At 33.4% G+C, this 11,983-nt stretch overlaps 1 protein-coding gene across 2 annotated transcripts in view; it reads right to left on the bottom strand.

Moving 5' to 3' along the window:
• Positions 1-2,533: 2,533 nt before the first annotated feature.
• Positions 2,534-11,983, bottom strand: part of LOC149197648 (3-oxo-Delta(4,5)-steroid 5-beta-reductase-like) — a 142,824-nt gene continuing 133,374 nt past the window's right edge. Inside the window, exons 1-3 of one of the 2 annotated variants that reach the window (XM_089405912.1) lie at positions 4,913-4,989; positions 4,680-4,733; positions 2,534-3,842 (exon numbers count right to left, since the gene is read on the bottom strand). In XM_089405912.1, the coding sequence (XP_089262038.1) occupies positions 2,688-3,842; positions 4,680-4,700 (1,176 nt within the window). In that variant the 5' untranslated portion in view covers positions 4,701-4,733; positions 4,913-4,989 and the 3' untranslated portion in view covers positions 2,534-2,687. Of the gene's footprint in view, positions 3,843-4,679; positions 4,734-4,912; positions 4,990-11,983 lie in introns of those variants that run through there. The other variant, XM_089405913.1, reaches the window with a different exon arrangement.

Raw genomic sequence — 11,983 nt, 5'->3', positions numbered from 1 at the left:
TGATCATCAAACCAATCTTAAGAATCCCACATGCATCTAATATGTCCCAGAAAGCATGTCTATCCCATTAAGGGGCATATATATTAAGAAAATGTATGCGACCAGAAATACCCCTGAAAACCCCAATCAAAAAGATTCCTTCAAAACATTTAAAGACTATCAGGAAGACCAAAATTGTGGGTTTTCCATTTAATTTGTTTTTAAGATACAAAGAGTAAATAAGTGGAGTTGCAACCAAAACCAACAATTGTTGTTATACAATATTGTGATGGACATTGAATGACACTATAAATCAGGGACATCACAACCCCTTAGCCTGAACTTTGTAGATTTTCAGAATATCCTCAAATGTAATAAACATTTCATTTGAAAATATGTAAATTTAAAACTAAAATAATATATATTTCAATATGATTAATTGGGGAGATAAAAGAAGGGATCACATCCCATAGGTGTATTAGGAAAGAAAAGCCTAAAATGAGGGCGTCGAGGAGAATTGGCCTCGTGATCTCTCATTTGGCAAGGTGCTTTAGCAATGAGAACTCCACCAATTGAGTTAACCATTGGGGCTAAGTTGTTTTCTTATATTTTGTATCTCAAAATATTGTCTTATATTTTTATTTCCAAATTATATTATATTCTTGAATTATATTATACTTTCATGATGGTGATAACATGATTTCAAGTAAATTTCAAGCCTTAGATTGACATGAACAAAAAATATCATAACTACCAAAGGAGACAATGACTATGTTGTTTTGCAGCTATCCCACTTATTGAGTATGTTTGGCATTTGATTTTCAAGAAATGATGTGTGACTTATTGAGTAATGTAGAGATGTGTCGTACTTAAATTTAAAAAAATATAAATTATAAAATTGAGATGAAAAATATATATTTTTTTCAAATTTAATTATTTTTATTAATTAGTAGTAATGGATGAAATTGTCAATTTGGCTAAAATCAATAGAATTTTAGATTTTTTTTTTGTTTAAAATGGTTTTTTTTTTTACTATATAAATTTTTTAATGTATTAATGAATCCTTCATGAAAAACTCTAGGGCACTAGAAGTCTAGAGTAAATAGGATAAACTTATGGTAGTTACAAATATCTACTCCATCTCAACTAAAATTTACTACCAACATGGTCCTTGGACTTTTTGTTTAATTTTTTTTTACTATATGTGTTTTTAATGTATTAATAGATCCAACTCCTTAAAAAACTTGAACTCTAGAGTAAATAACATAAACATATAATACTTAAAAATATATGCTCCAAATAACATAAACTTATAATACTTAAAAATATATGCTCCATATTAATTCAGGCTTAATCATCTCAGTGCTCTTTAAATTCAGATCTAAAATAGATCTAAGCAATTTCTTCTTTCCATACTGCATTACCAATTCACATACTTATGAAAAAAATATCTATTCAATTACAAAATATTATAATAAAAATGGTGTAAAGTCAGCCTAAATATTTCTAGAACCCTACCCAAAAAAATTATGTTTTACCCTTCACATTGGCATCCCACCTCTGTTTTACCCTCCACATTGGCCTCCCACATTACACCTCTCCCAATTTTTTGAAGTCTAAACGTCAGAAGTCATTACCGATTTAAAAATGAAAAGCGAAAACTATGTTTTAGGAAACACTACCCACATAAAAGTGAAAGGCAATTTTAACTTTAAACCTCAGATATCATTGCCCATTTAAAAGTGAAAAGTTATAGCTTAAAAGTGAAGGAGTCGTCTATCGAGGCGGAGGAGAACGTCATTTGAGTGGCAGGAAATTGAATTTCGTCATTTGAGTGGCAGGAAATTGAGTAAAAAATTCAAATTTTTTTGTAAAGGTAGTGTTTGAATCCTGTTTTTATGGTGGAAATGTATCAGCACAATAAAAAAATTTTAGACACTTAAAATTTTGAAGTTTAACAACTATAACTTGGATTTACAAAATTCCTTGCCAGATTTTCTCTCAATATAACTGGAATTTCCATATTTTTCTTCCTCCGGACTACTGCAAAAGTGAATAGCGAAAACTAAGTTTGCGGAAACATTTCCCATTTAAAAGCGAAAGCCATTTGCAATATGGACCGCAAATGTCTGACTAGATCATTTTACCAATTATGACTATTGCATCTGGTACTCTTAAGAAATGTAATACAAAGAGACCGAGAATGATCTAGGCTGAGTTGATATCTTGAACAGTACTCTGAGTTGATATTTCAAAGCAACACAATCGCTGCGTTTGACGCAATTTATGTTTACATATTCATCTGGATGTATCTACAACATTATTAATTTTTTTCAGAGAAAACAACATTATTAAAGTTGCAGAGAAGTATTATGAATGTCTACATTAGATCATAAACAGGGAAGAAACTCAGCTTTTGTTGAAAGTCAAAGAACTATTTCCACCCCAGAATTGCTTTATTGAAAGAAATTCTTGGCTGGAGTTCCAGCTCTTTATTTGAGTCCATTGCAAAATCACACATCATCAAACATCAAGCAAATTTTCAAAACCCTAATTTCACAAATTATACACATCCCACTAGAACTATGCCTTAAATGAACATTCAGAATATAGCATAAGCATCCTGAATCACAAAACCAAACTCTAAATGAACTGGTAAAGTAGCTCCTCTACTAGGTTTTAATTGGAGACATAGATATGGATCAAGCTTAAGGAACAAAATGAGATGCCTTCATTTTGTCGATCCAATGTGCCAGAGAAGTTTCTGTATTTCGAAACCCAAAGAAACCATACTCTTTACTCTTATTCATGCTATGTACCATTTCCCGGCGACGATTTAATATAGCATCTGCAAACCACCAGTTTCCCACTTCTCCCATCTTTGTTGGGTGGAGATTATTTTCTCTGACAATTGCATCCCAGACTGGACCTTTGTCTTTCATAACCTCAACCAGTCTAAAGCCTTCATCTTCGTATGGTGATGGCTCTAGACCAAATTTTTTTGCTATGATTCCCCAAAGGCGTTTCCATTTAAACACATCTCCATTAGTACAATTAAAAGCCTGGTTCTTGGCATAAGGGTCTGTTGCAGCCCAAATTTCTTGCTCTGCAATCAAATCTGCATCAGATATATCCATAAGCTGTTCCCATGCAATTGTGTTGCCTGGGAATTTGAAGGGAAGCCCCTCATGTTTGCAAATGGCAGCATAAACACAGAGTGTGCATACAGCATTCATTAAGCTCCAAGGAGAAAAGCCAAATATGATTGTGGGGCGGTGAATGGACCATGTTAATTTCTCTTTCTTCTTTGCAGCCTCAAAAACAATATCCTCCAGAGTGTAATAAAAATTGGGCACAGGTAACCTAGGAAGCTCTTCATGATAAGGCGGCTCGTGCTGCTGAAAATTACGATTCCTGGCCACTGCATCAGATGGACCCAAGTAGCTTTTTGCCCCAGTCTGAAGACAAATGTGCTGAAAATTTTCTGCATTGGGCAGGAGTGCATCTAACACATTACTTAACATTCTTCCATTGTCCTCACAATTCTGCTCCTCTGTTTTCCTGCTCACCCAAACAACCCAGAAAAGATGGGTGACATCCTTCAATGGTGAAATCTTTTCCAAAGTGAGTTCTCTCTCCAAAACATCACATTGAATGTATTCAACTGGAGTATCTAGCGACCAATCTGGCTTCGGCCTCCTAGCAACTCCATAAATTTTCCAAGGTCCACCCGGAGTGTCAGGCAAAGGCAAGATTTCTGCTAAGCTATTGCCCACGATTCCTGTTACCCCTATAACCAGTGCCACTCGTGGTTGTTTCCCCAATTTCTCTTCAGAACATTCACCTTTGGTTTCAAATTTTCTCTGCATTGAAATAGGTAAGTGTTACCAAAAATGCAAGTGCAGCCATACAATATAATGAAGCAACAGTGCAATCCCCAATGCAGCAAAGTAGCCCACCTAAACACCGAAAGTTGGTAAGCTTATGTGTGCAAACTCTGAAGCTCAAGACACCTTTTCCAAATTCTACTATTTAATAAATGTGCCATTTGTGTGGACTCGGGAGAAAAGGATAAACGAAACATATACATTTTCATTGCAATTTAGAAATGGATATCAAAATAAACCTTAGGGTAATGTCCATTTTAAATACATCCTAGTACACTTAAAATTAAATTTCAATCACTACCCTCTGCAGTTAAACGAGATTCCAATCACAACCATTTTTTTTCACAAAAGAAAAGTCAAACAATATCGGTATTGGGCGGTGATTGAGATCGGGTTAAAAAATAAATTAATTAATTAACTTACTATCACACAAATTACTAAATTAAAAAAAATCAAATAATTTAAACAAATTTAATATTTAGTAATAGAGAAAATTGCAAAATAAAACATTAGTTTTTAACAAAAACTAACAAGTATGCTCTAAAACTGTGTTTGTTTGGTTAAAAACATATTTTTCTTGTTGAGATGTAAAAAAAAAAAGTTAAAGGTTAAAGACTTAAAAATATTTGGCAAAAATGAAAGCTTGTTTTTATAACCTATTAGCCAATAATTATAATAAGATCATCCTTTTAAATAACAATGATAAATCAACATGCAAGATAAAATCAAAACAAAAAATACATTTGGCAGAATAAGGCTAAAATAAACTGAAATAGAAATAGGTTAACTCGAGAGATGGCCAAGTGAACCTGCCTGCCTGGAATACCAGCTCATTGTTACACGCTACACACTATGCCAAACACCAATCTGCGAAATCAGACATCAAAGCGAAGTTCCATAATACATTACTTCATTAAATCTTGCCCACCAAACTCATTCTGGCATCTATAGGTCATGTTAGTGGAGTCTGAACCAATCAATGTAAAACAGTGAACCAATTCTGAAATTTCCACGTTATCACAATGAGCATAATGAGATACGATTACCAGAAGAAATTAGCGTTGTGGTTCAGAAATGAAGGCAGCTGCGCAGAGATTCCTGTTGGATTTCTGCAACAAATAAGGGATCTTCACTTATTTGTAGACCAGTGACGAGGATTTATAAGCATTTCTACGCGTTAGGGACGACTTAGTTGCCAAGTCTAGATGCTACGGACACGGTCTAGATTCCTCGTTTTGTTTTCAGGGTTGACACCCACATATTTTGTTCGAGATGCTCTACATGTTAGGTTCATAAATTGATTACCAAGTCTAATTTTCATCTGCAATTAACTTATTAACTGCCTTACGCTTTATTGGTTATACTTGTGATTCTTATGCTATAAAGTATCCAACTTTTCTTTGAGTTGTTATTAATTTTTCTTTGACTAAAAAAATTTAAAATCTATCCAAAATTTAACATTATGAAATTAAATTTATTATTTTTAAATAAAATTTATTTCTATTTATCTTAAATATGATTGGTTGAAATTTCTCCCTTCTTATTGTGTAATGATGACAATAATTGACTTTTGTGTACTATATTATTAATTACTATGTACAATAAATATAAATAATTTGAAAAATAACATTATATATTAATTACTATGTCCCATAAACACAAATGGTTTGTAATTAAATTCAAAAATTGCATTTTATCATTGGTGTAAACTATTGAATAGGCAATTTTTAGGCAATTTTTATGGGTTTTATTTTTTAAGTTACAAAAAAATAATTTGAAAAAATATATAAAAATAACATGTGTACAATTTGTACAACTCTATTATATCAATCTATACTCTAATGACATGACATATGTACTATAATATGAGCATTATATAAAAAAATTGTCATCTTTAATATTAAAGAAATAATTATTAACTTGTTATCATTCTCTTTCATGTCAATTATATATATATATATATATATATATATATATATATATATATATATAAAACCTTTATCTACCCAAAAAGTGTTTAATTTAATTATATTAAAAAAATTAATTAAAAAAAATTTAAACGAATATTCATATAACTCATTTTACCGGCTTGGAGGTAAAACTGCTTATGCTTGGCTAAGAGCTCGTCTTCCTCGGACGTAAAGAAACAGGCTAACGGCCCAAGACCAGAGGCATCTAGCACGAGTGATAGCCTGCTCCCTTATGGACCACCAGTGGGTTATTACAGGTGGCGTGGTTTTTCTTGATAACAGTGATGCGTCAAACCGACATTCGTGGATAGCAGCCAGAGATGGTTGTCCTCACTGTTGGTTTGACAACTGAGTTTGATAGGTTTTTCCACCTTCAAAAAAAAAAAACTAAAAAACTCATTTTACAATTTTATTATTGTTTGGAGAACATACAACATGACATGGTATTAAAATATTTTATTAAACTACGCTGCAAGGAATGCAAGCTATGCGGCCTTGTTGATTACTAAATCTAATTTCCATCTCCATTTGTATGGATTTAATGTTTTAACATGAACACCTACCAATACATTGAATATCAACTCAAAGAAAAAAATGTCCATTTGTATGGATGTAATGTTTTAACATGGACATGTGTGCCAATATATTGAGTACAAAGAGTATAACAGTGATTAGTCACTATCTAACAATCTGATCTTGAAGAGGTAGAGAACAATGTCCAAGGTAATTCATCCAAAGAATGACCACATACTTGCCTAGGACATAAATACCCAACATGGTAAGGATTTACTCCACCAAGAGGTTGTTGACCATAAAAATAATAAAATCAAGTACCTTGAGAATGAGGACTAAAATTGTTGCACATAGTGTTTCCATTGATGACAACAAGATATCAAAGGAGATGTGTGGACAATAGTAGCAACACGATTCATGCTGATCAATGAAGTTGTGGGACTCTTTGTAAAGCAAGATGACAACTTGATATTTCGCCACGTCTCATTACATGAGAACATTGGTGCTTGAAGTTATTTAGGTCTTTGATGAAGCTAAGATAATAAATGCTCTTACAAATAGCATGGTTTCATAGTGCTCATTGATACTTTCTAATGGTATGTTTTGCTCAGAAAAAACTACTCCGAGATGAGAAGTTATGGCATGTTGAAAATCAGTATTAGTTTGGAGCAAAAATTGAAAGGCTAAGCTATAGGGTCAAACCCAAAATATTAATATGTTAAATATCGTGAGTGTTTGGAGTGGATCCACCGTCAACTCAACATATCAACAACCATGGTTTCAAGAAATAGTACACTATTTAATATTGCTAAACGACATGCAAGTTCAAGGTCAATCACTGGTGTTTCCAACATATCAACGATGAGATCAAAGAGAAATAGCACAATGTTTAACCTTCAAATCAAATAAAGACACATGGCAAGGTCTTGTTGGGACATGACATGGCATTCGCTAATGTCAACATAGTGAGACATGGCGTCACTGGGTGCTACCACGTGGAAGTATCAATAGTAGTTTTGGAATAAAAAGGAGGTTAAATTTGGGGGACATGTGGTAACCCTCTTAGGTTTCCATGTGGACCATTGACATCATGATGATGTCATCAACAAGTTGTTCGGAGACTCTAAGGTCCAGATCATGTGAATTAGTTACATGGAATGTCGGCCCAACCATTCAAATATATTAAAATTCCAAATTCCCAAGAACAAAATTGGTTGGCCCTTCATGGCTTGAGCACTATAAATTTGGCATCACAACCAACTTGAATACTCATACTATAGAATTCAAAATATATCATATTGTTTGATGTTTGGTGCGAGCAGTCTGTTGTTACAATTATTTAGTCTAAATCAAAGTTATTCTCATTTGTTTTGGTTCAATTCCTCTGGCTTGGTTTATATGTGGGGCATTTTTATAAGTTTGGTTTGGTTTGGATAGATAATGGTGTTAACATTATGGTTAATGTGTTGTACTTGATGTCAACTTGTCCATTATGCCATGGTTTTGTCACACTTTTGTCCCATCATGCCATTATGATTTTGTCACAATATGACATTGTTGGTATGCATGCAAAGTTGATGTGCCTAGCTGGCTCATGGATGGAGGATATTTCCCAGCATGATTAGGAAAGGTATTATAGGTGTCCTAATTATTACAAATAAGTCTTTATGATTGCATATAAGTTGAAAAAACTTGCACAAGGTCTGGATCAGTTGTAGAAGGATGGATAATGATTGGAGTTGCTTGAAGGTGAAGACAACTAAGGAGACTTAGATGGCTAGTTGGAGAAGGTTTACTGAGGTATGTGAGGTGTTATTTAAGCCTTATCAAAGCTTGATAGGACCCTCATGTGTTGGAAAAGGAATGTTAGAAGTTGGAGAAAGTTTGAGCAAAGTTTAACTGTGTTTTGAAATCTTTCAGCACATGGAGACATAGTAACACAGGTTACCTTTTCTAGAGGAGCGTTAATCCTTAGGATAACACGGGTTGTGTGTTCTAGACATATGTTATAACACCCTTTCTGAAGGGGAGATGTGCGTCACTTCTTGTAAGCACAAAAAAAGAAAAACTTAGGGCAAAACCATGGTTTTTTCCCAAGGTAATCTTCGAGAAGGTCCATTTGATACTGTTAAATTTTCCTATCAACAAATCCATGGGATTTTCTCTTGGTATTATCAAGGGAAAGAGGTTATAAAAGGAGAAGAAGTTTGGGCAGATAGTGTGTTCCTTCTTTGAGTTTCTTGTGATTTATCTCGTACAAGTGTACACCAAGGTGCATGAGGAGACTCAAATATATCCTTTAATGACATATCTAAAGGAGACCTGAAGGATATATTCAATTCTTGGCTTATTATTTCAAGATATATTTATTTTATGAATATTTGAAGGGCCTAACATCACGTTTTTGTTGCAAATCTGATTGTAAGAATGCAGAGAGAAGAGTGGTTGTATGAGATAGAGAATGTTTCTTTTGATTTATGAATTACAAAGATTTGTTTGATCTATTTAATGATGCACATGAAAGAGATTGTGTATATAACAACTAACTGATTGCAAGGTTTTTTAATTGAATATCTCCACTATAGTTATAGATAAGGGTTTACATAGAGCTAGGGAAGAGATCAATTTGTGTAGGAGAAGGGTCACATTCATACCTTATTTTCACTATTGCTGCATTAACTTATTGCAAATATTTGGGTATTGTTGGACAAAGATAACCTTATTGTCTTAGATTTAATTTTGATGTAGAGAACAATGTATGTAGTGAAGGGTTATTTTGTTGAAGAGGGTAGAATTGTGTGCTAGTGCAAGACAAAGTGTTTATCTTGTTGCTTTCTGTAGAGATCTTATTTAAGGAGTTGATTTATCCTTCTTTCTTGATATGACAAAAGTGTGTGAATTTCATTTAGAGATGGTTGAAATCCTAATAAGTTCCATGATGGTAGTTTGTGTAATTTTGAGAGAGTTTTGACTGATAGGAGTGGTATGTAGGGTAGAGGACAAAGGCTCATAGATATGATGTGAAGAATCTTGTTGTTAGTCTTTTGTCTTCAAGGTTTCCTATTGATGATGCTACTTGTGTTTGTTGCTACATTTCTTGACTATTGAAGGGTTTTGCAATGAAAGAGTCTTAATTTTTCTACTTGTTGTTAGGATTTCAACACAATCCATATGCTTCAGTGATTAACTTACATGATGAATCTGTCCCTGTTTTCTTTATGAACTAGTATGCTTGATTATTAGTACTTGAGCACATTGATTGAATATGCTTGTAGTGATTTGAATGATGTATGTCGAGATCAACAGAGACCTATGTGACAGTGCCTTGTTGTATGTAGAACATTGTCATTAACTTGTAGGGTCTACTTTATTGAGTTTGAGATCAATATGTGTTGAGTAAATGGTAGTGTTATTCTTTATTCATGTATGAGAATATTTCTTGTTGGTTCATGAGAATGGTATGACAAAATCTTGTATATGATGTGATGTGTCTATTTTTTGCTTCTATTGGCATTATATAAACACAATGATGTTACATATAGAATGGAAGATCTCTATGTATATTCAGAGAGAGTTTTGGTTTGAAAGGCCTGATGTATCTGAGATGATTTAAGGGCAATTTTTTAGTTATGGTTGCATTGAGTTAGTGATTGGTTAATGAGGGATGAGTATATTGATGACTGATTTAAGTATAGTGTAAGGTTTGGTACTTGATGAGCATGGTATTTGACTTAGTTAATGACAAAAGAATTTGATTTGATATGTGGCTTGGTATTTAACAGTGTTAGAGTCCTTCTTGGTATTGGAAAAGATTTGGCTTGGTTGATCACTGGTTGAATTCATAGAGGTTATTGGTATCTTGGTGTTTAGTTATTCAAATTGAGCATATTGTTGGGTGTAGGTCTAGTTTGAAAATTTGATGAAACATGACCTACAAGTTTTGATGTGTGTTAGAGTCGAGTGTATCTAGTATGCAAATTTTAAAACGTGGTCCATAAAGTTGCTGCGGGTTGGAGCCATCAGTGAGGGAGTAGTAGCTTCCTTTTGGTAGGGACATACAAATTTGACCAGGGAGTAGTATCTTCCTTCCAGTCATATATGGAGAATTTGTGGGGCTTGTAGCCTCCTGCCAATAGGATCTTGTGTACTGGTAAGAGTCTGCACCAGTATAAGATGTAAAAATGTTTTATTCATAATAAGAAAGAAGACAAAGTTGATGGCAGCGGTGGTTTTCTCCAAAATTTGGTTTCCACCTAAAAATCTAGTGTTCCCATGTGTTAATATGTTGATGATGTGTTTCATTCTATGGTTTACATGCAATTTATGTTTAATGTTTCTCTTAATTTACTGAATATTCTCATATCATAATACATTATGTTGGTAATGGAATAATGGATTAAATGAATTTGAAAATCAAAAGTATAAATTAAGAAACAATTGATTGAGAATGAAATATTGATTCACCACCCCCCCTCAGTATTTCTAACAGGTGGTCAAGCCACCATTGTAGTATCAATTTGTCGCTCTTCTCAATGTTGTTTTGTTGTATTGAAGGAGGAAGGCATTTAGAAATTTCCACTGTAGATCAATAGATTATGCAATATACTAAAACACAAAATAAGATCTACTTCTACAACACTTTGTGGAACCTTAATCGAATTGAGAAAGATCAAGAGAACACATATAACTGAGAATGAGAAAACAATCACACATAACACAGAAGAAATAACCCAGGGAAAGCCTCAGCCTAAAACCCCAATCTTTATATTATCATACAAGTGGAAATCTTGTTCAAGTTACAAAAGGATCAGCTCACAAGCTATCTTTCTCTCTATGCAATCAAACAATACAACTCACAGACTGAATAGACATAGTATATGTCCTCCTCAAGCCCTCCAAGCCTCCTATTTCCTTGCGCAGTTTTTCTTGGGGTTCAGTGAAGCCACATGTGTGAATTGGCCTCATCACACTCACAAAACTTAAAGAAGTAACTGCGTAATCCTCAAGGAAAGAATTCCTTCTGCATGCAAGGAATATTCATAATGGAATATTCTAGTAATTGATAGTACACTGCCCCTCCATCTGATCTCAACTGGGTCTCTATTTGAATTGACATGCATGAGTTATTTATGAGAGAATATTCAGTTATCTAAAGTGCAACAGTTACATGCATGCAAGCATTAACTAACTGAACTTACATTAATTCAATAAACTATTTGAATTAATCTAATTGGACTTGACTCAGTCAACTGAGCCAACTAATTACAACTCAATATTACAATTCATCCTTATCTCTTTAACTGATGGATAAATTCCTCAATTAATGGACAAACCGTTGCATGTCTGCACATAGACTTCATGTTTGATTTTCCTTAACTAATTAACTCAAGATGAATTAATTAATTATTTTACAAATAGCTACTAAGATCAAATTCGAATTTTACTTCACTATTTTCATTTAGGGACTGACTAAAATAGGAAGGTATCCCAAAATACTATTTATAGAATGCTATTTTTAGCACTTCCATTTTTAATTCCTTATTGCTATGTTCAACGCTGGTTGAACTGCTATTTATAGCAGTGCTATTTTTAGCATTTCTTGTTGCTATTTTCAACACTTCCTCTCAACAAGAA

Source organism: Pinus tabuliformis, chromosome 2_2 (genome assembly GCF_031772625.1).
Source record: "Pinus tabuliformis cultivar Carrire ecotype Pingquan chromosome 2_2, CPIR1, whole genome shotgun sequence".
NCBI classification, from domain to species: Eukaryota; Viridiplantae; Streptophyta; class Pinopsida; order Pinales; family Pinaceae; genus Pinus; species Pinus tabuliformis.
This window is presented reverse-complemented; position numbering and strand designations above follow the sequence as displayed.